Source organism: Lepisma saccharinum, chromosome 10 (assembly GCF_977018435.1).
Source record: "Lepisma saccharinum chromosome 10, izLepSacc3.1, whole genome shotgun sequence".
NCBI classification, from domain to species: domain Eukaryota; kingdom Metazoa; phylum Arthropoda; class Insecta; order Zygentoma; family Lepismatidae; genus Lepisma; species Lepisma saccharinum.
In genome coordinates this window covers 74,440,656-74,464,450 of record NC_139238.1, presented here as the reverse complement: position 1 = coordinate 74,464,450, position 23,795 = coordinate 74,440,656, and the positions used below count along the sequence as shown (strand labels likewise).

Sequence of the window (23,795 nt, the reverse complement as noted above, 5' to 3'; positions counted from 1 at the left end):
TTCTCCACCTCTCTCTTTTTCACTATTCTCCTCCCTCTTTCTCCACAATTTTCTTCTTTCTCTCTCTCTTTCTTCTTTCCTCATTTCTCTTTCCTCTCTTTCTTTCTATACTCTAAATTTTTCAGATTTCTTTGTTTTCGTTCATTCTCTCTACCTTCTTCCTCTTTCCATCTTCCTATATCTATTTCCTATTTTCTCTCTACCTCTCATTCCTCTTGTAAAAATAACCAATTTGCACTTGAAACTTACCTATGGGAGCAATCTATTTGTATATAAGAAAAGTCCACACTAAGAAAATAAATAGCACGTATATTTTTTAAAAAGAATGATTTACACACCTGATCTCTCGCAAACTACCTCTATCATAATTACAATTCAAAAGATTATGTACACATAACAAAGGAAAAGATTATGTCCATCGCTAGAGGAAAAATAACACATGGAAGGGGAGGGGGGGAACGAGGCTTCCTTTGGCACTGGGAGGTACGTACGTCATCACTGATTCAGTTCAGTTCGAACACTCAAATCAATAGCAGTGTTCCCAGTCGTACACTCGCGCCTTCGTCACGTCCAGCCCCATCTTCTCCAGGAGTTTGTTTATGTCCGATAGTCTGGTCGGTGGCAGCCGCTTCTTCCGTGCCAGAACTGAAGACCACTCGTGCACCAGCTCGCCCTCTGTTTGTGAGCAGTAAGTCAACACCAAGTGACTATCTGGGACAGCCGCGAGCACCACTGCTTGTAGAGGATCTGGAAGCAGATAAGAAGAATCAGAGTTTATGACTGTTTGAAAGGACTGCGAACAACACCGCTTGTAAATAAGAGAATCAGATTTTATGACTATCAAGAAAGACTTCGAGCACTACTGCTTGTAGAAGATCTGAAAATAGATAAAGAGAATCGGAGTTTATGACTGTCTGGAAGGACTGCGAACGCCACTGCTTGTAGATAATGGAATCAGAGTTTATGATTATAATTGTCTGAAAGGATTACGAACACCACTGCTTGTAGATGAGAAGAATCAGAGTTTATCACTATTTAGAAAGACTTCGAGCACCACTGCTTATAGAAGATCTGAAAGTAGAAAAGAAGAATCGGAGTATATGCTTGTCTTGAAAGACTTTGAGTACCACTGCTTGTAGATAAGAAGAATCAGAATTTATGACTATCTAGAAAGACTTCGAGCACCACTGCTTGTAGAAGATCTGAAAGTAGATAAAGAGAATCGGAGTTTATGACTGTCTGGAAGGACTGCGAACACCACTGCTTGTAGATAGAAGAATCGGAGTTTATGACTATCTAGAAAGACTTCGAGCACCACTGCTAGAAGATCTGAAAGTAGATAAAGAGGATCGGAGTTTATGACTGTCTGGAAGGACTGCGAACACCACTGCTTGTAGATAAGAAGAATTAGAGTTTATGACTATCAAGAAAGACTTCGAGCACCACTGCTAGAAGTTCTGAAAGTAGATAAAGAGAATCGGAGTTTATGACTGTCTGCGAGGACTGCGAACGCAACTGCTTGTAGATAAGAAGAATCACAGTTTATGATTATGGCTGTCTGAAAGGATTACGAACATAACCGCTTGTAGATAAGAAGAATCAGATTTTATGACTATGTAGAAAGACTTCGAGCACCACTGCTTGTAGAAGATCTGAAAGTAGATAAAAAGAATCGGAGTATATGCTTGTCTTGAAAGACTTTGAGTACCACTGCTTGTAGGAATCTGGAAGTAGACAAGAAGAATCAGAATTTATGACTATCTGGAAGGTAATGCCCCAACTCAGGAAATACCAAATCAGGATCTATGACGAATGTTCCCAATTCAGAAACTCATATATTTTCACGTGGAATGCTTGAAGTGGAGTGTTCCCCATTCGCGAACCGTTGTCTCGGGAGGTAAGGACCGGTTTTTTGAAAGGTTCTTATCGTTACTCTGAAACACTACGTACACATATCCATTTGCAGAAACAGTACTGTGCATTGCGGGGAGTTAAGTTTCTTCTTTCCTCTAATATATTTTAAGTATATTGCAGATCTTTTGCTTGTATCTTGTAAGTAAGGTTATGTTAGCAGTTGGACAGATGTGCGTAATGTCAACTATTTCAAACGCCAATTCATCCTCTCCGGAGGCAATTAGTTGGACGTCTTGAGTTGGGAAGACATTTCAATGAAATATTCAAAGAACAGTTCCTGAAATGGCACTGTTTTCATTGTATTTCTCCTAGTTCCTGAGTTGGGAAGTCCTGAATCGGGCATTAACCACTTGGAAGGCCTCAAAACTACTGTATATACAAAGAATGAGGAAATACACTGTAAGATGTTACCTGTTTGAATAACAGTCTAATACTACCAGCCATCCAATGACCGTAAAATTTATCCATGGCAGTATCATATAATTAACCTAATTAATGTAAATTTAATGCTATTTAAAGTATATTTATGTTGCACATAACTGCAATTTAAAATCATATTTTTATGCAAGATAAAATCTTCAAATTTAAATTTGAAAGTATTTTTCTTGTATGTCTCAATGTTATACTGTTAGTCTCTATATATAACATGTGTGTGCCTGAGTTTAATATTCCAAACGGTTACATGCGCCATGTCCTTCTCCTAGCCACAGTACAAAGAAGTGACGTCATGAATGCGTCTTGCTTACACGAAAGAAACCGGTTGTGTCCTGTCTTTTTGTCAATTAACAGTGAGACTATTAAATTTGATCGGCAGTGTATTATAAAATTACAGTAACTTACAGATACTGAGAACTAGAATTAACAACTATCTGAAAAGACTGCACACAAGTATTTACAAAAGTAAATATGCATAATATTCGTGTGACGTAGTGTTAGTAGCCTCTACAAATTTCCTACTAAAGCCTTTCCAAGTATAATTAAAGATACGTTAACACACATCTGGAAATTTAATTGCATAGAACTCTTACAATTATAACACTACTATTCTTCAGAAAGACAAGGTCCTCCACGTGACGTCATCTAACGTCTATAATGGACTAACCTTTTATATTCAACCTTGATGTTATGTACCCCTACAAAATAAATTAAATGAGAGTGCCATTTAATTGGGAATGTGGTTATGCGAGATTGATTAGTAAGACTCGTTGTGAAAAAATGGCGTATTGGTTCAATAAGCAAGATTATTCGCTAGATTGAATCGAATGTTATGTGGATTTAATTGAAGGACTTGTGTAGTAAGATTAAGTAGTGTTTAGATTATTATCTATTGTGATAGAAAAGGACAAAAGTTGATTGATAATAATCAAATCTATTACAATTTAAGACGTTCAATATCCCTTTGGATTGTATTAGAGATGTGCTTTAACTGTCTCGTTTATTTATCATAATGGATCAAAAGGGAAGCAATATTGTTGAGGACGGACATAGTGCTATATGCAATAATACTATAACCAGTGATAATATTGATATAATATCATCTGATTCAAAACATGAAGAAAATGATGTAAATGATGTCATGGACATTTCACACAAAGTAAATGGGCCGAATAAAAGAAAGAACAATACAATACAAAATGAAATGGGTAACAAAAGTTCTAGGATGGAACACACTACCAATCATGAAGAAAAAATATACCAGTATGACATAGGTGCCAACGAACCCTATTTAGTGATAATAGAAAGTAGAAACCAACAGTTAGGAAATTTGCATCCAGTTAAAGTTGGATATATGTTGATGGATAATAATGTGAAAGTAAAGTATGTAGATCAAAGTGGACGAAATAGAGTTCGAGCATTATTCAACACGTCACAAGAAGCTAATAACTTTGTGAAAAATAAAGTGTTATTAGACAAGTTAGGAGTAAATGCCAGAATTCCTAAATCTTTAGTGGAGAAGGAAGGCCTTGTGTTTGGAATACCCACAGAATTTGAAATGCAGTATTTGGAAAGCAGTATAGAAAGCCCAGTGCTAGTGACTAAGATGGAAAGAATGAAGAAGAAAATATGGCGGAATGATGGGTCATTTAAGCTTGAACCTACTCAAGTCTTATGTGTAACTTTTAAGGGGACAGTTTTACCACAATACATAGCAGTTGGAAAACAAATAGTTGAGGTAGTGCCACGTGTGAAACCAGTGTTGCAATGTAATAGATGTTTCAGATTTGCTCACACAGGTCAACAGTGCAAGGGTAAAAAATTGTGTTATAAATGTGGCCAAGATTATCACGAAGGAAACTGCGAAATGAGTGAAACATGTATAAATTGCAAAGGAGATCATAATGCTTGCAACAAAATGTGCTCAAAATATCAGGATGAAAAGCAAATTCAAATTATTATGGCCGAGAAAAACATCTCATACTATGAAGCAAAAGGTATTGTGACGGGAAATAATTCAAAAAATATATCATGTGAACAAAAAATTAAATTATTTAGGGATCAATTTCAACATGAAACTGTTCGAAGAAGCGGATTGGAATTCCCTCCCATCAAAAAGAGTTATGTGAATGAGAAGAATGCACCAACAAGTGATAGTTGCAAGGAGGGCAGAGAGAGTTATTGTGCGAGTTTTGTAACTCAAATGGCGGAACAAAAGAAAATAGCAAAAGAGAATAGTGGTCAAAAAATGAGAGTACAATACAGCAAAGTTGTTACATCACCTCCAAAGAAGATTATGAAAACGGCTACAAGACGTATTGTACAACTCCCACGGGAAAACAAAAAGGATGTGAACGTGGATTCTTCATCCTCATCAGACACAGAAAAAGAACAAATAAAATACAAATATCCAGTACATTTGAGAGAATCCCCTTATAGTAAGCAAGAACAAGATATGGACAATATAAATTGCAGAAGATATTCGGATCGTAAATCAGTTTCTTGTAGACAAAAGGAAATATATCAGTCATTGTTGGACCTTTTACCAGACATGATTGAATCAGTTCGTGATTTAAATGATTCCAGGAAGAAACAGAAGATTTTAATTTCAATGCAACAAATTATAGGAAAGATAATTGCAATATTATCAGAAAGTTAAACTTGTAGAAGAGGATCAATAGGTATGTCTTTTATAGTGCAATGGAATATAAATTCATTTACAGCTAGAAGATTAGAAGTATTACAAATTATAGATGAGCATCATCCAGGTATATTGAGTTTGTCCGAATTTCGTGGTAGACAGCATCAATATTATCAAATACCTCATTACGAGTTAATATCTAATTTACATACTAAAGATACAAGAGGTGTAGGTTTATATATACATGAAAGTATAAAATTTAAAAGAGTAACATTACCAGAATCATTAGGGTTGATAAAATTATTTAATGTAGAATTAATAGCAGTGAAAATTAAGATGAACACATTAGAGTGTACAATAGTTTCAATTTATATTCCATCGAGTTATAAATCTCAACATATTAAAGTCACACACTTTAATGAATTATTATATTATGTCCATGACAATGTCATTATCACAGGTGATATGAATGCTCATCATGAAGCATGGGGTTGTAATTATAGAGATGCATTAGGATGTAGTATTTTGGACTGGATTAGTGATCGATCATTACATTTCATGAACGATGGGTCAGCTACTCATTATCCATGGAATGGTAAATCACCAACAGCCATAGATTTAACTATTGTGTCAAATAATATAATACATAAATTGTTTTGGGAAGTAGATTTTGTGAATAGGGGTAGTGATCATTTGCCAATTTTCATTACACTGTTAAATGATGCACACTCAGTACCTAAAATATATTCATTACCAATTAGAAGGTGGCAGGTTAAAAACATCGATTGGGAATTATATTCTATAATTTTGGACTCTTATATCTCAATGGAAGATATTAAACAGGAACAAAACATAACGTGTCAACGTTATTTACAATTAATAACATATGCAATGGATATTGTAGCTAAACGGAAGAAAATTAATAATAAAAACAACTTTCCTACTATAAGTTGGTGGAATGATGAGTGTCAAGATGCAAAAGAAGAAATAATAAGATTGTCTGAAATATTTGCTGAACAACCTTTGCCAAATAATTGGATAAATTTAAAACAAGTAATTGCTAAAGCAAAACGTATCTTTAATAAAGCAAAAAGGCAAGCATGGGAAGAATTCTGTGAATCATTATCACCATCTGTTAAAACAAACACAATTTGGAAAAAAATAAATTTTCTTAAAAAAGGACATAAAATTAGAGTTTCACCTATAACAACAATTTGGCAAGAACATTTTGAAAAAAAGTTTACACCTAGTTATGTAAGAAATAAAATACCCGAGATTATAAATAATATAAGTTCCAGTGACGAAATTTATTCAAAAATAACATTGCAAGAATTAAGAGAAACTCTAAGTAATATAAAATCAACTGCTCCAGGATACGACGGAATAACGTATGAAATGATAGGACATCAATCGGACAATGCATTAAAAGTACTTGTAAATATTTATAATAATATTCTGAGAAGTGGAAATGTGCCACAAAACTGGAAAACACATCTGATACTACCTATACTTAAATCAACTAAAGATCCGAAAGAAGCTGAATCATATCGACCTATTACGTTGGCTCCTACAATTGAGAAGATATTTGAAAGATTATTATTAAAAAGATTAGAGTGGTATTTTGAGAAAGAACAATATTTTTATCCCTATCAGTTCGGTTTTAGGCTAAACAAGGGTTGTATTGATGCATTATCAACATTAACATTGCATGTTCAAAATGCAATGTATAAGAAACAATATACATTTGCTCACTTTATAGATATACAAGGTGCATATGATAGCGTTGATCCTCATATATTAATTGATATGTTAAATCAGACAAATACTCCGAAAATAATTATGAAGATAATATGGAACTTGATGATAAATAGGAAAATATTATTTTGGTTTCAGGACACACTTAGTGGGCCCCGTACCACTTCACAAGGATTACCTCAGGGAAGTCCACTGAGTCCATTATTATTTAATATATATATGAGAGGAATATTTCAATTTCATAATTCTACAATAAAAATAATTCAGTATGCAGACGACTTGTGTATATTAGGATCATTTTGTAATCCATATGAAGGTATTCAGAAAATAGAAAATAATTTTTATAAAGTGAAATGTTGGCTGGAGAGAATGAACTTTATCATATCACAGAACAAGTCAGCAGCTGTATGTTTTAATAACAAAAGTGAACATAAATATCCAAATACGTTGACACAAATTGCTGGTATTCCATTTCAAAATAAAATAAAATATTTAGGAATTAATTTTGATAGAAAATTAATGTGGATGGATCATATAAGGTATTTACAAGCTAAAGGTGAAAAAATTTTCAACATGCTTAAAATTTTAGGAAATACTAATTGGGGTGCTCACCCAAGAATAATGCTTTTATTTTACAAAAACTTTTTTAGGCCTAAGCTCGAATACGGATGCAGTATATATGGAAATGCTACAGAAAGAATTCTATCTAAGATAGATAGTTTAGAAAGAAAAGTCTTGAGGAGATCATTGGGTCTCATGAATTCAGCTCCCAATGTAGGAGTTTATTTAGAATCCATAGAAAAACCTTTTAAGTATAGATGCAAATGGATTACAAATAAATTCGTTTTCAAGTGCTGGGAAACACAAGAACATCCAGTAAATAAACTTATGCAAGACCAATGGATTTTATATCAAGAGAACAAAATAAAGGGACAATATTCAACTTTCCTACAATGTAAAATAGAATTTCAAGATTTATTTTCTACAATAATAACGCATAGCAAACATCCAATTTATGAAATTTCATATGATCAAATACCGGTAAGGAATGTTTCATTAACAAGTTATGCAAATATTCAATTATATTTACAAAATTGGGAGAATTATAGATTCATATACACAGATGCATCAAAAAATAAAGAAGAAGTAGGATGTGCTTTTATTGACTCTTCAAATGGAAATATTAAAAAGTTTAGACTACCTGGAGAGTGTTCTATTTTCTCGGCAGAAGCATATGGAATATATCGTGCATTGATGTACATTAATAATATTCCAGATAAAAGGATATTAATATTAACAGATGCTAAAAGTGTTTTGTACAGTGTGCAATCTTCATATAAAAAGTTATATAAGGCATCAGCATTGGTACTTTACATAATAAGATTGTATGTTAAGTTAACTACAGAGGGAAGGACAATTCATTTTGCATATATACCAGCACATTCAGGGTTTCATTATAATGAACTGGCAGATAAAAATGCTAAAGAAGCAAGACTTATGGATCACAGAACGAATATATTATTATCATATACAGATATGTTACCAAGAGTTAAAAACAAAATTCAACAAGATTGGGAGATATGGGTCAAACAAAAATTTACATATATGGGTCATTCATATAAAAATGTACTAAATTTAAACAATAAGACTCCGTGGTTTTATACATTTAATATACCCAGAAAGTTTTTAGTTTTAATACTAAGATTGAGATCAGGTCACATACGTTTAAATCACCATTTATATAAAATTAATTTAGTAAATTCACCTATGTGCAAGTGCAATCTAGATCAGGAAGATGCTCATCATGTTATATTTCAATGTCCACTTTATACCACTCAAAGGGAGATGTTATTCAAGAATCTAATAAAGAAAGGAATACCTCTTCCAACTTCTTTATCCTGTTTAATATCGTCACCAGATGTAACAATTGTATTTATCATTTGTAGATTTTTTCATGATATTAATATAGACATATGAAAATTGTAAATATTCAAAATGTGTAACTTGATATAGTCACCAGATATAACAATTGTATTTATTATCAATTTTAAATTTGTATGATAATGATGTAGATAAATTATGTATAAGAAAACTGTATATATATTCAAAATTTGTAATTTGTGTAACAGTGTCATGCATGACATATTTTTAGGACACTTGGTGTAGAGCTGGTATAACAGCTAAAACCAATAAAGTATGAATATGAATATGAATATGAGGTTATGCGAAAAAATGGCTGAAGATTGTCCAACTTGTAATCGTTACATTCACAGCAGATTTTGTAAGGGCCAAAAAAAATGTCATATGTAACTGACAAATTGCTTCACAGAGAATGCTGCAGTGCGCGAAAAGTGGTTGCTTCTGTTCTTACATAATTTGAAAGTAGTTACAATAGTTCTTCGGATTCTGCAAATGCCTTTTAATGAGAAGAACGTGTCTGCAAGTTAATAAATTAAGCTGTTGTTAATCCAAGAATGCTTTGTATTAAACTGGTTTGGTTCTTCGGTGGTTACATGAACACAAGTAAAAGTAGCTTAATTTGAACTTGGAACGCTATAGAATGCACTTTCTTAAGCTCTTAATTAACCTTTAATAAATTTATTGTGATTAATACTTGAAAACAACCCCACCAAAAGATTTTGGTGTTATCGGGAACGATTACTGAAATCCAAAATCAAATCATCTATCTCCACTATTCTTGAACACTGCTCACCTATCTGGACCTTTAAGAGGCAGTGAACGCATGCGGTGCATGCTGCGCATGCGTCAATTGTGGGATAAAGGACACTTGCTCTGCGACGACATTCATGAGCATTTCTACATTCTAATTTCTTCATATAGGAGAAGTATTTATTTTACACGAGAGCGTCGAACTAAGTTTATATTACATTTCTTGGATCTGAAGTGACGCATGCATCAATTATGGGAAAAGAATTATTACATTCTTTCACTTCAGATCCAAGAAATGTAATATAAGCTTAGTTCAGCGCTCTCGTGCAAAATAAATACTTCTCCTATATGAAGAAATTAGAATGTAGAAATGCTCATGAATGTCGTCGCAGAGGAAGCTGTCCTTTTTCCCACAATTGACGCATGCGTTCACGAGACGCCTCTGCACTTTACTTATTAAATTAATCCAGAATTTTTTCTGTCTTCATTGATAGACAATGTTCGCCCACTTCTGTGGGATATCTCCATAGAACAGATATTGTCCGTTTTGAATATCCAGTCAGCACACACTTGTCAAGAACTAGCAGACATAACATTTTTATATAAAATCATCAATGCTAACATTAAAACAGAATTACTTTTGTATTTGAGTTATTGTTCTAAATCCACTGCATGCAAGGAGAGCAGTGATGAATTCAGGGGGTGGCCCGGAGGAAAATCTCACCCTCCCCCCTCGGAAATTATAAAGTCTCGTTCGAAAATTTCATCAACCTGGCAGATCATTCGAACAATAGCTACGAAATTTAGCAACCATCTTCCCTTTGGCTCTCTTTCATTCAATTTAATTTAACGTAGAACGTACTTTTTCTTTCATTTTTGTAGTAATAAGCACCAATTTAGTCTTCTTTATAATTAAAAGTCAAAATAATAAACGAATATAAATTATCGCCAGTTTTGAATACTGCTAAATTAAGAAATATGGTGTTTCAGGATACGTCTGAAGCTTTTGTGATGGGTTCAATACATGGTTTCCTTCTTAAAATGATAGTGAATTAAGTGCAATTTTACTTAATTTAATTTAATTGCATATCAGAAGTAAGGAACAATAAAAACATTAGAATTGTTTTATTGATATTGTAATTCGATGTCTATGACATTCGCCCCATGAAGTTTGATGTCTCCCTCTCTGATGAAAGTGGCTGAACCACCGTACAATGTGCACGTACTGTAATGTAAAAGTGCATCCATAAACTCACTACAAGGCTCTTTATTATCCAATGCTCACTCATCTAGGAACTTCCGTGTTCATGCCATAACCTACCACCAAATGTGACTGCTAGAACACAGTTTCCGATGGTAAACATAGTATGTGTGATATATTTTCCTGTATCCTTTTTTGTTGTTCTGTCGTTGTTGTGCCTGCTGTTGTTACAGTTTCAGTATAAAATCGTCGTTCCGGCTCCTCAATCGGGAATCGAACCCAGAACCACTTGATTACAAACAGGCAGCGGTATCGCAGACGCACTTGTATCTTGTTTCCCTGATAGAATTATTAAAGCAGTGAAATCTACTTTCATAAAATATATAAATCTTGCAGAGGCATAAGCATATAGTTCACTGAGAATGTAAATGTTGACCATTTTCTTCAGGAGAGACCTTTAAAGTTTGACATGATATACTTATTAGATCTTTGTCACAATTGCATTGCAAGTTTGTATCATTGCAAGAGCTGATATATTGAAGCTTCTCTAAAAATAAGTTGTTTGGTTAGGTATTTATGTTGTAATTAATAATTGAAATTTCAGATAGAACACTGCACTTTAGAAGTGAGAGTAGGTAGTTGTTCTGTAATGCAGATGAAACAATTTCATTATAACTTTGTCATTCGGTAGGAAAGTAAAATATATAATTTCAATCAATCAACTACTTTGATTCCACTATTATTCAATTTTTTTCTCTGTTAACAACCAAAGTAAGAACCAAAGTCCGCTACTGCTTTCAAGCAGCTCCCACAAGTGACTGAGGTTAGAGTGCAAGTGATTTATCTCATACTCAGATGGCGCTTGTGTTTGCTTGAGGGAAATTGCCGTAAAGGTTTCATTGGCTGCTGGAGTATGAATTCTCGTGGCTGCTTCCAAATCTTGTAGATGAAATAGAAAAACTCTCAATATAGGCCCATCAATATTTGTTGTATGTAGACATCAGATGATAGCAGAGATGAAACAATTACACCTTAAATAGACCGCAACTAAAATACCTAGATTCGTTTACAATTAGTGTTGCACACGAGACGAGACTTTGGCCTGTCTCGTCTCGTGGAAATGCTGTGAAATGCTGTCTCGTCTCGAAAATATTCGTTTGTCTCGGGACACATGATCAATCTCGTCTCGTCTCGAATTTTTAAAAGCCTGTCCCGTCTCGTCCCGTGGGCAACACTATTTACAATTTGGAGATAGAAAATTTACATTCTCAATGAGCTATAATTTAAAATGTCCTTAGATTATCAGGTATTACAATTATTATAATAGCGTATATCACATTCAATATGAATGTCCAGGCTTCACCTTTAGAAAGGATTGAGATATTTTGGACCACGGTTACATACATATGTTCATTTTTCCTTATAGCGACTTGTGCCAATATTTGCACGTGCATTCAGCAGGAACAGCATAGCTAACCACGTCCGCTGTGCGTCACAATGTTAATTAATAGTGTAGATAAATAATAGAATTTGCTTGTTTTCCTCAAGCGAAATGAATAATTCGAAACAGTTTCTTTGGTTTGTTGATTTTTCCGTTTTTTGATTTATTTTATTCCGCTTTTCTGCCACTTTTGGCTAATCGCGATGATGAGTGACGTTGATGAGTGATGATGTGAGGATACTCACAAAGAACATCCATGCACAGGTTGGGATTCGAACCCCGGAGCCCGAGGGTCGTAGCGAGCTACGCTAACCTCTCTGCAACGGAGGACGGCTTTGTTTGATTTGTAAATACAACAATGAAACCAAAATTTAATCCATTGTTGTGCACCACAATGGTAAAAAGGTAAAGGTAAAGTGTTCCCCTGTGCATAGCACCACGCCATGAAGGCGTATAGGGGGTGTGGGGGTAACGCCCCACACTTTCTTGATCCGGTCGTGAGTGGGGGTGATGTGATCAGCATCACGCCCCTGACCGCCTTTACCCCCCAGGGTTTCCCCCAGGTACCCATGTTATTCGACGCTGGGTAGGCGCCGGGGCCGCTTCCACCGTTAGAAAAGTTCCCGGATTTGAACCGGCCGGGGATCGAACCCGGGACCTTGAGCATGGTAGTCAGACGCGTTACCGACTGAGCCACCGCGAACTTGCAAAATGTTCTTCTACGCCCCGGAAGAGAATAGAATTTGGCGCCCCCCCCCCGTACATCGATTTTGACTCCTCCGCACCGCGCCACGAGCAAGTCCCATTCACCCAATTTACACTCTTAATATTCACCATTTTCCAGTTTGTCCCCATGATAACGCAAGGCACATACACAGAATCAAGTAGGTATGCTGGAGCGAATTTCAAGAGTCGAGTGTGAGGTGATCTGTCTCGTTGCCGATTCGATTTTTAAATAGCCATTTCTGGTTCTCGTCTAAAAAAAACATATTATAAGCAACGTATTCAGTATGCCATGGATAGCTTACAGAAGACAATAATGTTTCATTCTGCTTGACACCCCGCTTCAATGCCTTGAAACATAATTTTATCTTGGAAGTATGCAACCACGCCGCACAGGTTTACAGTAACTACTGAAGGACTCGAGTGTAAAACATGGTAAGGGTACTTTTCAGTTACAAAGTAGAATGTGCCATCCTTCACTTTTCGAGTGAAATTGCCATGTCATGCAATTTGCATTAGACTCAGTGAAGCTTTGTGAAATTGGTAAACACAACACGAAAACAATTTATCTAAAGTATAGCTTCTAATAACCTTTTTTCTTAATGAATTCAGAAATCAACAAACAAAATGTCACTTACACCCGAGCACTTCATAATAATTAACTTTGCAATTACGATAAAAAAAAATACAGTATATACCCTGCCTATAAATAACCAGCTGGATATCCACTTGATATGTCTGAAGAATATAATACAGCCGACTTCCGTTGGCGCTAAATCTCCAGGAGTTCCAGGTTTGAATCCTGGCCGGGCTTGGGTGTCCTTTGTGAGTGTCCCTTGTCAATTTTATCATAGCATCACCCAATCTCATCGACGCGATTAGCCAAAAGTGGCAGAAAATAAACCAACAATACAACAAATCAAACCAAAGGCTATAACGAAAGTAAGTGTTTCGGACACCAGATCTCGTCTCGTCTCGATTTTTCAGAAGTCTGTCTCGTTCACGGTCTCCTCTCGAGAAGTCTACAAGGCTCTCGTATCTATTTTTCAAACGTCATCTTTGTAGCATCACCAGAATCAAGACAGCGCCATCTATTCGTGCTATTTTCTCCCTATTAAAAAGAAAAACGCTATGACCTCGTGTAACAATTTCCAAGACAAGAGGCTGACCCAACGTCAAATTAGCAAGTTGACATTTACCTGCTCATTAAAAATCGTAACCGGAAAAAATGTGAAAGTATTTAATTCTGTTCCACTTTCTTCCGTGTGGCAGGCAGGCAGTGCTCCAGATTTTGTCTTTGCAAAATAATCCACTGCTGATGTTGCAAATTTACTTAGCATGCGAAATATAAGGAGCATTCCAACGAACTACAATTAATTCTCCTCATTCAATGAAGTCAAATTAACCCTGATCTTCTAGCGGAAGCTGTCTCAATGGAGTTCTAAAATTAACTCTTCTCCTGAAATTGAATCCATTTAACTCCCATCCTCGTGGAAAAGGTCGTAACATGGAGTTCTAAAATTAACTCTCCTCTTTCAGAGAAATCAATCTAACTCTTATCCTGCGCCGATGTGGAAGAGGCCTACACTGAGTTGAAAAATTAACTCACTTTCTCAATTGAATCAATTTAACTTGGATCCTCGAGTGAAAGATCGATACGCGGAGTTCTACAATTAACTCACTTCCTCCTGCAGTGAAATCAAATTAACTCGTATCCTGAAGTGAAGATGACTACACAGAGTTCCTCACTTCCTCCTGCAGTGAAATCAAATTAACTCTTATCCTGGAGTGGGAGATGACTAAACAGAGTTCTACAATTTACTCTTTTCTTGAAATTGCATCAACTTAACTCTGATCTTCGTGTGAAAGATCATTACATGGAGTTCTAAAATTAACTCTGTTCCTCCTGCAGTGAAATTAACTTAACTCTGATCCTGTATGGAAGATGACTACACAGAGTTCTAAAATTAACTCTTCTTCGGCAGTAAAATGCAGTTACTGATAATCAGAAAACAATGAAGTCACGGAGTTCCACACAGTGAAACAACGTGTGCATATCGTGAATACTTATCATGGAAATTCCTGTTCTATGAGGACCACTTGTCGCCAAATACGTGTTATTTTGGTCTGCGTCGGTACCTCAACATAAAAGACGAGATCGCGCGACGTTGCTGGGTTATTTTCTTGGCCTGCGCGCTGGTTGTTGTACTACACCTTAGGCACTACGACAGGCACCGCGAAGTCCAAAGAAAAAAAAATAACATTGGAGAGATTGAGCCGTAATTACGTAATAAAGCTGTCGGAAATCACGACATTGACGCCAAAGAAGCTTGACAGACATTAACTTAACGCTTTTCCCAGCAGAACTCATTATCCGGGATTGCCAGGCACCTGGCGACCCCCCCAAATAGGCAATTCCTAGTTGGATAGTTCGAGGAACTAACCGAATCTATCAATATTAGTGTCTTGCATATCTATTTGTAATTGATCTTACTACATGTTAGAATCAAGACTACGCACCTGTTTTCTTACAGTATGTGTACTTTTCTACACATACCCAAAACGTCCAGAAAGAAATTGAGAGCCAGAGGAAGAAACTAAGAGAGAAAACATGATAAACGACGGAAAGGAAGGATGAAAGTGAGAGAAACGGAAAAGAAGGGAGAATGGGAAAAAGAAAAGCAGGAAGGAAAGATGAAAGAGGAAGGGAAAAAGAGAGAGGTGGAAAAAGAGAGCGAAGGTAGAAAGAGAGAGAAAGAAAGATAAAGGAAAGAGAAAAAGGAAGGATGAAATAAAACAGAGGGAGAAATAAGAAGGGAAGAGAAGAGGGAAAAAGATTGGAGGAAAAAAGAGAAAAGGAAAAATAGGAAAGATAAGATTGGAGGAAGAAGGAAAAACGGGGAAAGAGAGGATGAAAGGAAGATGGAAGGATGAAAGAAAAAGAGGAAGAAAAGAAGGAATGAAGAGCGAGAAGAAAAGGGAGGAAGGAGGAAGAAAATTAAAGAGAGGATGGAAGATGACAGGAAGGCGACAAGGGAAGGAAGACAGTAAAGAAAGGAAGTGGAAACAGAATGAAAGAGAAGATGAAGCATACAGGAAGAAAATATAAGAGTTCGTAGGAAAAGGAAAGACACAGAGCAAGAAATAATGATGGAAAGATAGAGATAGGAATAGAAAGACCATTAGTAGCCATGACCAAGGAAAGAAGCAGAGCTCAACAGACAATATAGAGCTCACCCTTGAGCCCACCCACACTGAATCAGAAGGAAAAAGGAAGCGTCAAAGATTCAGGGACATGACCAGCGCATTAGCCCTTGACAGTGACCGACAGAATGCCACTGGATAAACCCACCGGAGTCATGGAAATTCCCTCCCCAGCAATGAATGGAAGTCATCCTCACCTCCAAGCGAGTCCGACACCTCCCACACTCCTGGCTTGATGATATGGACGTCCAGCTGGAAGTTGATGTCGCGACCTTGGATCACCCAGAATTCCCGGAGGAGCGTGTCGTTCACCCGCTGCAGCTCGGCCTCCAGACAGAAGTTGTTCTGGTCGCGTGCGTTCAGGTTGTTGTCCACCAGCTGGACCACGTGCCACGAACCCAGGATCTGCAAGGAAGAGAGACGGACAAAGTATTACTCAGCTGAAAACGGTTCAAACAGGACAAGTAAAGACGATTCCAAGATAAGGCTGTAGTATGGGTGTCTTGTAGGCTTTTACTTTTGAGTTCGTCCACTGTTTGATGTTGGGGGATATGCACTCAGTGGCGTATTTGTGATTTCATTTCAGGAGTTAGATTTTTTGGGGGAATGTAAATTTGTATAACTTACCAGTCAGTAAACTAAATTATTGTCTCGCAGTTTTAAGTACATCGGTTCTAACCTAGGTCATTAATCTTATGGTAACATTTACACGAAATTTAGAAACATTTAGTATACGTGTACAAGGTGATTGTAAAGTTTCGATCCATTTTTGTGAAGACGGCTGATTTCTTATTTTTCTTGTTGGTTATGTGAAAGATGCTGACTACTGACGAGATAATAGCTGTGTTGTGTTGACGTTTGTGGTGTGTGGTACTCCAATGAGAACGAAAAACCCCCAAAGTCAATGTGTGGTTGGGAATCACAAAGTCAAAAGTATGCATCCTCTTTTTTTTTTGTCAAGACACACAGTGACAGACATTGCGTATCTCGATATGCTGCAATTGTTTCTTCAACCACAATTGGAGCAGAATGGCATCTTGAAAGCCGTAGTTTTCAAACAGGATGGAGCCCCACGTCACTTCGTAAGGACTGTTGGTCCGTACTTGGATGGTACTTTTTCACGTAGGTGAATTGATAGGGAATCATAACGCAAATGGGCCCCACGATCTCCGGATCTCACACCTCTTGACATTTTTGCAAGGCATTACATCAAGTCACAGGTGTACAGGGTGAAGATCACCTCTCATGCACAACATGAAACTGGAAATGGTCTCAAAGATGTTTGGTGAAACTGTGCGTCGTTGCTATTCATGTGTAGACATGCAGGGTGTTCATGTGGAAGTACGTTGAGGTGATACTTCCATGGATTTCCTTCTGTATACCACTAATCATGTCCGATATTTTTCCTTTCAATATTTATTATGTGTTACCGTGTACTCGGAAGTTCATTCAATACATTTGTTCTAGTCTCAAACATATTTTTCTCAAAAATGGATCGAGACTTTATAATCACCCTGTATTTACATTCTTTAAACTTAATGGCCATGTAACCCACCTACAAGTATCTTGTGAACACTTTAATACATGCAAAATATCAGCACTATGACACGAAAACTTAAGTGGAAAACAGCCTGCTGTTAGGTTGTTCATGCTCAGTTTCATAATGGTGTCCTTCTTTAATCCACAAGGCTGCATGTTTTTCAGCATAGAAATCTTTGATGGCGGGATCATTAAAATGGACACGAATTATTTTTCAATTGTGTTTGTTACAAGAAAAGTTATACTATCTTTCTGCTTTCAGTTCCCTTTTATTTGAGAAGGGATAAAAATAATTTTCTTTTGTGTGTGTCGGGGGGGATCCCCAGCATCCCCCCCGTTAATTCTCACTCTTATTTCGCCACCCCCAAATAACACTGTCCTTGTCAGAAAGGAAAGTCGTTAATATCTGAAGAGAATGGATATCAGTAAGCATGTGGAATGTGAGGTTTTCTTTTCTATCCTTTACAATCTAGATCTGTGGTTCTCAACCTTCAGTCCGCGACCCGGTAAGTTGTTTTTAAAAGTCGATGCCCCGATGCCAACAATTTTACTCGTAAGTAGCTTCCTAATGTTTTGAACTTTAGATATACGTTAGTTAATAAGTACCCTTTAACATTAATATATAAATTATGGCGTAATGATAAAGAGTATTAGTTCGATAATGTCTAGGCTTGTTGACAAATATATATATTTCTTATTTAAATTAGTTGACAACAACTGGATCTAATGGAATCTTTCATCCTCTCGCTAATATCATTAAATTAATTTGGTAAGCGCTGATTTTCATTAGCATATTACATTTCAGACACAGAAAAATTCCGATTAATCAGTATATTTTTGTTTATGAAAATCGCTGAGTAAACTAAATTGATCCTGGTGGCCGTTCGTCCATTATATTCAGTCCATGTCTCTCGTACATTAACCGCGTCATTCTGATAATTAAATCCTCGTTACAGGGGAAATCAGGCACCAATAGCTGTTGGCCTAACTAAAAGCCTTGTTCATTGTCATAGCAGAGATATTTCAACGCTGTTATTAGTTTTTGTACATACTCCTAGCTATGGCCAAGGTCCCTGGGACATACCCCGGCTCTGTCTACGCGGATACGGCCCCATATGACAATAATTTGTTCAACTATATCGTAATGAATTACATCGTATATGTTTGCTGGTTGCTACATGTAGTAGTGACCTTCCTATGGCGGCCTTTCACCTTGCAAATTCAAACCGCATTTTTCCGTATGCGAAATATTTGCGGTTTCTCTAATTGCCTATTTAGCAAGCGTAAAACAAAGTTCTTCCGCATCTGGCGGCTCTGCTCACACAAGACTTCCGGTAAGCAAGGACGTTTGAAGCTCTCCATCCATTGTCACAACCATCACATTACTTTGGCGAATGTCTGTGGGAAGTGAGCATTGTATGTCAACGTGCAATATTCATAGAGACTGCACGAAGACTTTAACAAATTTTGTTTCAAGTTCACTTTATGCTCAGATAGGAAGAGAAAAGTTTAGTAATTGTTTGTGATAAAGGTAAAAGTTATACACATTGTATTATTCATTCTCTAAAATGAACGTTGTGAAATGCCATACAGATCAGAAAAGTCCTTGACTGTTAAGTTCATGTCACAGATCATACAGATGGCTCGATTTGGCTTAGCTTGAGTACGAGCATGACCCGCCACCTATAGGAACTTTCCTTCATAGAAACTCTCAAGTTGTTGTCATTGATCGGGCTACTAAAACCAAGGAAGCAATCGTTTTATGTCCCCAGAACATAATAAACAGATTGTAATTTTGAACTTTTCCCTATTTTGCGTCGCTTTTCTGCCTCTTTAGACTAATTGTAACAATGAGGATGAATGATGATAGAAATTAAATTGATGGATTGGAAGCTCAGAAGGAACAATGAAGCTCAGAGCGGAACTTCGGTTGCGAAATTGTAAGTCGGGTAACTGACTATTTTTATATTTCTATCTTGCTATTTCTATTCTATCGCAGTGTGGATGTAACATGTTATTATTATTTCATTCAGTCTATTTCTCTCGTACCTTTACCACATCTTTCTGATGGTTAAATCCTGGTTAGGTTTTCTTAGAAGCAGAATGACGTAGAGTAGCATCTTACGTACTGGAAAAAGTTACGAAACTAGCGTTCTGCATGGGGGCCTAAACCGATAGTGCCACCATTGAATACCAACCCTGTTATATCACTTACTTGCCCTGCAAGACATGAAATCTTCTCTCGAAATGTTACGGATCCTCATTACATCATTGTTATCTAGTGACAGCGCGAATTCTCTTTCAACGTTGTAAGTGACCAAGAGTTGATCTAAGGCCATTGAACTGTTCTCTCACGGCTGTAAGAATTCTTAGTAATTCCACTGACAGATGTGCATGCAAGGACGTATTTAGGAGGGGCAGGGGGTCCGGACGCCCCCCGAAATACTTACCAAGTACTGAAATTAAACGAAGAAAATATGCTTGTTTAACAGTTGTTGTAGAAGCGATGGTTATTAATTTCCTCTTAACTTGTTGGAAGGCAAGGATTATATTGAGATCATACGGTTTTGAAGAACAGTACTAAAGATTTATGCTTGCACGCTAATGTTTATAATAATATGCATAAACTATTAATCACGAACTTTACTTTCGGCAACTGGATCAACCTCTATTTTTCTTTTATTCAATAAACATTCATTTCTTCATCTATTTGACAATTTCTTTACCAGAGCACTTGTTTTTAATGCAAATTTTGCCTATCTTAGATACACGTAAGCTAGATAATGAATGCATGCTGTTATATCCCTATTCTTATACCGTCTTTTCACCTATCCCTGTCATAATAATATTAATATATTTATATATTTTAATTAGTAGCCTATTTATTTAATATAAATGTAACATAATTATTTTCATTTAAGCATTATTATTATTATTCCTAAGACAATTGGTTTGGACCGACCCCCCCCCCCCGAAATATATTTCAAGATACGTGCCTGAGTGCATGTGATAAAACAATCCACACCACTAGTTGTGGAACCTTATATTCTGAGCTGTACAGTCACGACCAGCGTATTCATGGGCAGAATAACATCGCGACGAAGGGTACTCTAAAAGCAATCCAAAATGACGGTGCGTGATTTGTCATAATCAGATCACGACCAAACGAGAAATTCCAAAGACAGAGAACTATCATAAACAATTTGTAGATGCTTGCTCATGGAAAGTAAAGAAGGCGAAAGTGAACTCAAGTCTGAACTTGTGAACAAAACCAAAGTATTTTAATTTTGTTTCAATTGCATGATTAATAGAATAATAATAATAAACGGTGAAATACAAGTTTCTATGACTGAAGGGCAAGATGTGAAATCTTCCTCTGCTCCCCGCCTTTGAGATAAAAGCAGGGATGAACGATATCGGAAATGTGATATCGCATATATCGTCAAGAAAATATCGTCACAGACAATACAATACGATATTTCTTCCGTATCGTGATATTGGCGATATATCGTCTCCAAGATATACAGGGTGTTTCCGGGATGATGATACAAACTTTCAGGAACGATGGAGAAGGGCACGTGTATCAATTTGAGATAAGGAACCCTGGTCTGGAAAGGACTTAGTCGAAAGTTATAAGCGAAAATCGGTGTATGAAGATGTAATGCTTATATTACCTGCACAAGTTTCACAAGCTGTTCCGTGGCTAGCTCGGTCACCTGATCTGACCGCACTTGATTTCTTCTTGTGGGGTCATGTGAAAAGTCTTGTGTACGAGACATCTGTAGTAGACTGAAGATGATCTCCTGGCAATAATTCTTGCTGCCTGTGACGTTGTTCGAACGAGCCTGGGGTTGTTCCAACGGGCACGCCAGAACTTTGTGCGACGATGCCATGCCTGCAGCGAAGCTGGGGGACGCCACTTTGAACAACTGTTGTGAATATAGCAGCTTGTGAAACTTGTGCAGGTAATAAAAGTATTACATCTTCATACACCGATTTTCGCTTATAACTTTCGACTAAGTCGTTTCCGGACCAGGATTCCTGATCTCAACTTGATACACGTGCCCTTCTCCATCGTTCCTGAAAGTTTGTATCATCAACCCGGAAACAACCTGTACGTATATAATAAACGGGGGGACCCCCGAAGAAAGCCCGTCTCCACCCGCCTACTTTCAGGGGTAACGCCTATGTCCTGGTGCCATTAAAAATAAACCAGAACATCAGTTCCATCATTGTAAACTTTATTGTTTCAAAATAATTTAATTACAATAGTAATACAACAATAGTGGAACATGATTTTCATATTTTTAGTATTTTTATTATTATTATTAGTTGGGTGGTGTAAGAGTAATACGTGGGATTTTTCATGTTGTCCCTGTTTGCGAGAAAAAAAATAGTTGCCATGACTTATGACTTAACCCTCGTATATATGGTCCCCTCAAATGGCGTAGTAGTAACGTCATTGCCTTGTAATCAAGGGGTTCCGGGTTCGATGGCCGGTGGAGGCACACAGTGTTTCGGATCCCACTTTAAACTGTAGGTCCAGTCCCTATTAGTCTTACTGTGCATAAAGTGGACTTAAAGTACCAAATCAATCAATCAATCAATCAAAGCAAGAGTAATACGGAAAAGAAAAGATAAATAAGTTGGTGAGGAAGTATTAATTAAGATGAAATGAATTTCAATTGGAGTTTATAGATTTAAAGCTGAATCTGTTTAATTAAATTTGATTATGATGCTCCACGATATATATCGCCAAATATCGTTACGATATATATCGTCTGGTTGATATCGTTTTCAATATCGTGATATATCGTCTGGGCGATAAATCGCTAAACACTACAAAGAATTCTGCGGGTGCCCTTGACAATGACAACATAAGCAAATAAAAATTGTCGAGTTCAGCCGAACGCAAGTCACTTCCATCGTCGCCGTTATCCAAGAAGCGACAAAACGCGATGCAAAAAATAGCCGAATGCCGAAGAATCACAAGAGCATGATCCATGTGACCCACGCCGTTACGCAATGCAACGCAGCTTCCAAACAAAAAGTTGCTTTGCAAGTTGCAACTTGGGACTGTTCAGATTCTTGAGTCACGTGGCTTTGCGAGGTGGAAAGTGGAAGGGGGGGGATCATGTCTGCCAGCCATCATCATCTTTTAGTTGCTCGACGAGTGTGGAAAAACTGGGTCAGCGCTTGTTTTTTCTTCTTTGTTTCCAGCGAGTTAAAAGGACAGAGAAATCCACTCCGTTCAAGCATTTACATTTGACCTATAGAGTCAGTCGATGCTCAGTTGTCAAACGACAAATCTAACGTAAAGAGTGTGTCCCCATACTATGAGTCAGTGCTTTACTGCAGTGGCGGATTAAGGAATGGGCGATTTGCCTGCGAAAATCCATTCTATCTAACCAATATTTACATAGTTTTACATAAACAGTACATAGAACTCCTCCATGATGTATACAGATCAACGTGCACACAGGGCGAAAATAGGAATACTTGTCCCGAATCCCGGATAAGTAAATTATGTATTTTATTTTCTTCCTTGATAAACCTAACGAACTAAAGATACGACGAAAAGTGGCGAAACATTACAAAGAAACAAAACACTTTTCTGTATTGCCGTCCCTGTTGAGCCAGGAAAATGTAAAAATATCCATAGGCGTGCGCACGGGGGACAAGAGGGGACAGTAGCCGTTCCTAATACTCTCACTTAGAAATTCAGTGTAGAGGCATTATTATCACCGTTATTAAACAATATTATGATCTTTAAGTATTTTCAAGCCGACGAAAGTTCCAATCAACTACGGAGGGGAGGAAGGTGCATTATTTCCTATGAAATTGAACTATCCAACTTCGTTTTCTAGCAAATTCCTTGTTATTAACTTTATTCGTTCGTTGTGTTAGCTCTATGTGTTTGCAGAATAAATTACTCGTACATTGGAAATCAGTAGCGGAGATTGGGTGACACAAATGGGGAGGGTTGGGCAAGGACAGTTTGCATTTTCGTTCTAGACAAGGCTTAGCATTAAGAGGCCATAATGCGGGGGCAACAAGTGGGGGGGGGGGCAACTGCCCCGGTCTCCTAATCGCCGTCACCGTTGCAAATGAATAATTTACGTGTAATTGTTTTGAATCTGCTGTACGAAACCATGTTTATGTGTAAATTAATCTGTAATCCACAGAAAGAAAAAAATAAAATAACGGGCAAGGAACATTGGTGCCAAGGAAGTTGGAATTCTTCTAACACAGTGATTTTCGGAGGTCCGTAC

The 23,795-nt window shown here is 37.0% G+C and overlaps 1 protein-coding gene across 1 annotated transcript in view; it reads right to left on the bottom strand.

The window, feature by feature from the left end:
• Positions 1–289: 289 nt before the first annotated feature.
• Positions 290–23,795, bottom strand: part of LOC145994386 (uncharacterized) — a 134,188-nt gene continuing 110,682 nt past the window's right edge. The window contains exons 2-3 of the mRNA XM_083130500.1: positions 16,182–16,389; positions 290–747 (exon numbers count right to left, since the gene is read on the bottom strand). Coding sequence (XP_082986626.1) covers positions 527–747; positions 16,182–16,389 — 429 coding nt within the window. The 3' untranslated portion in view covers positions 290–526. The remainder of the gene's footprint in view (positions 748–16,181; positions 16,390–23,795) is intronic.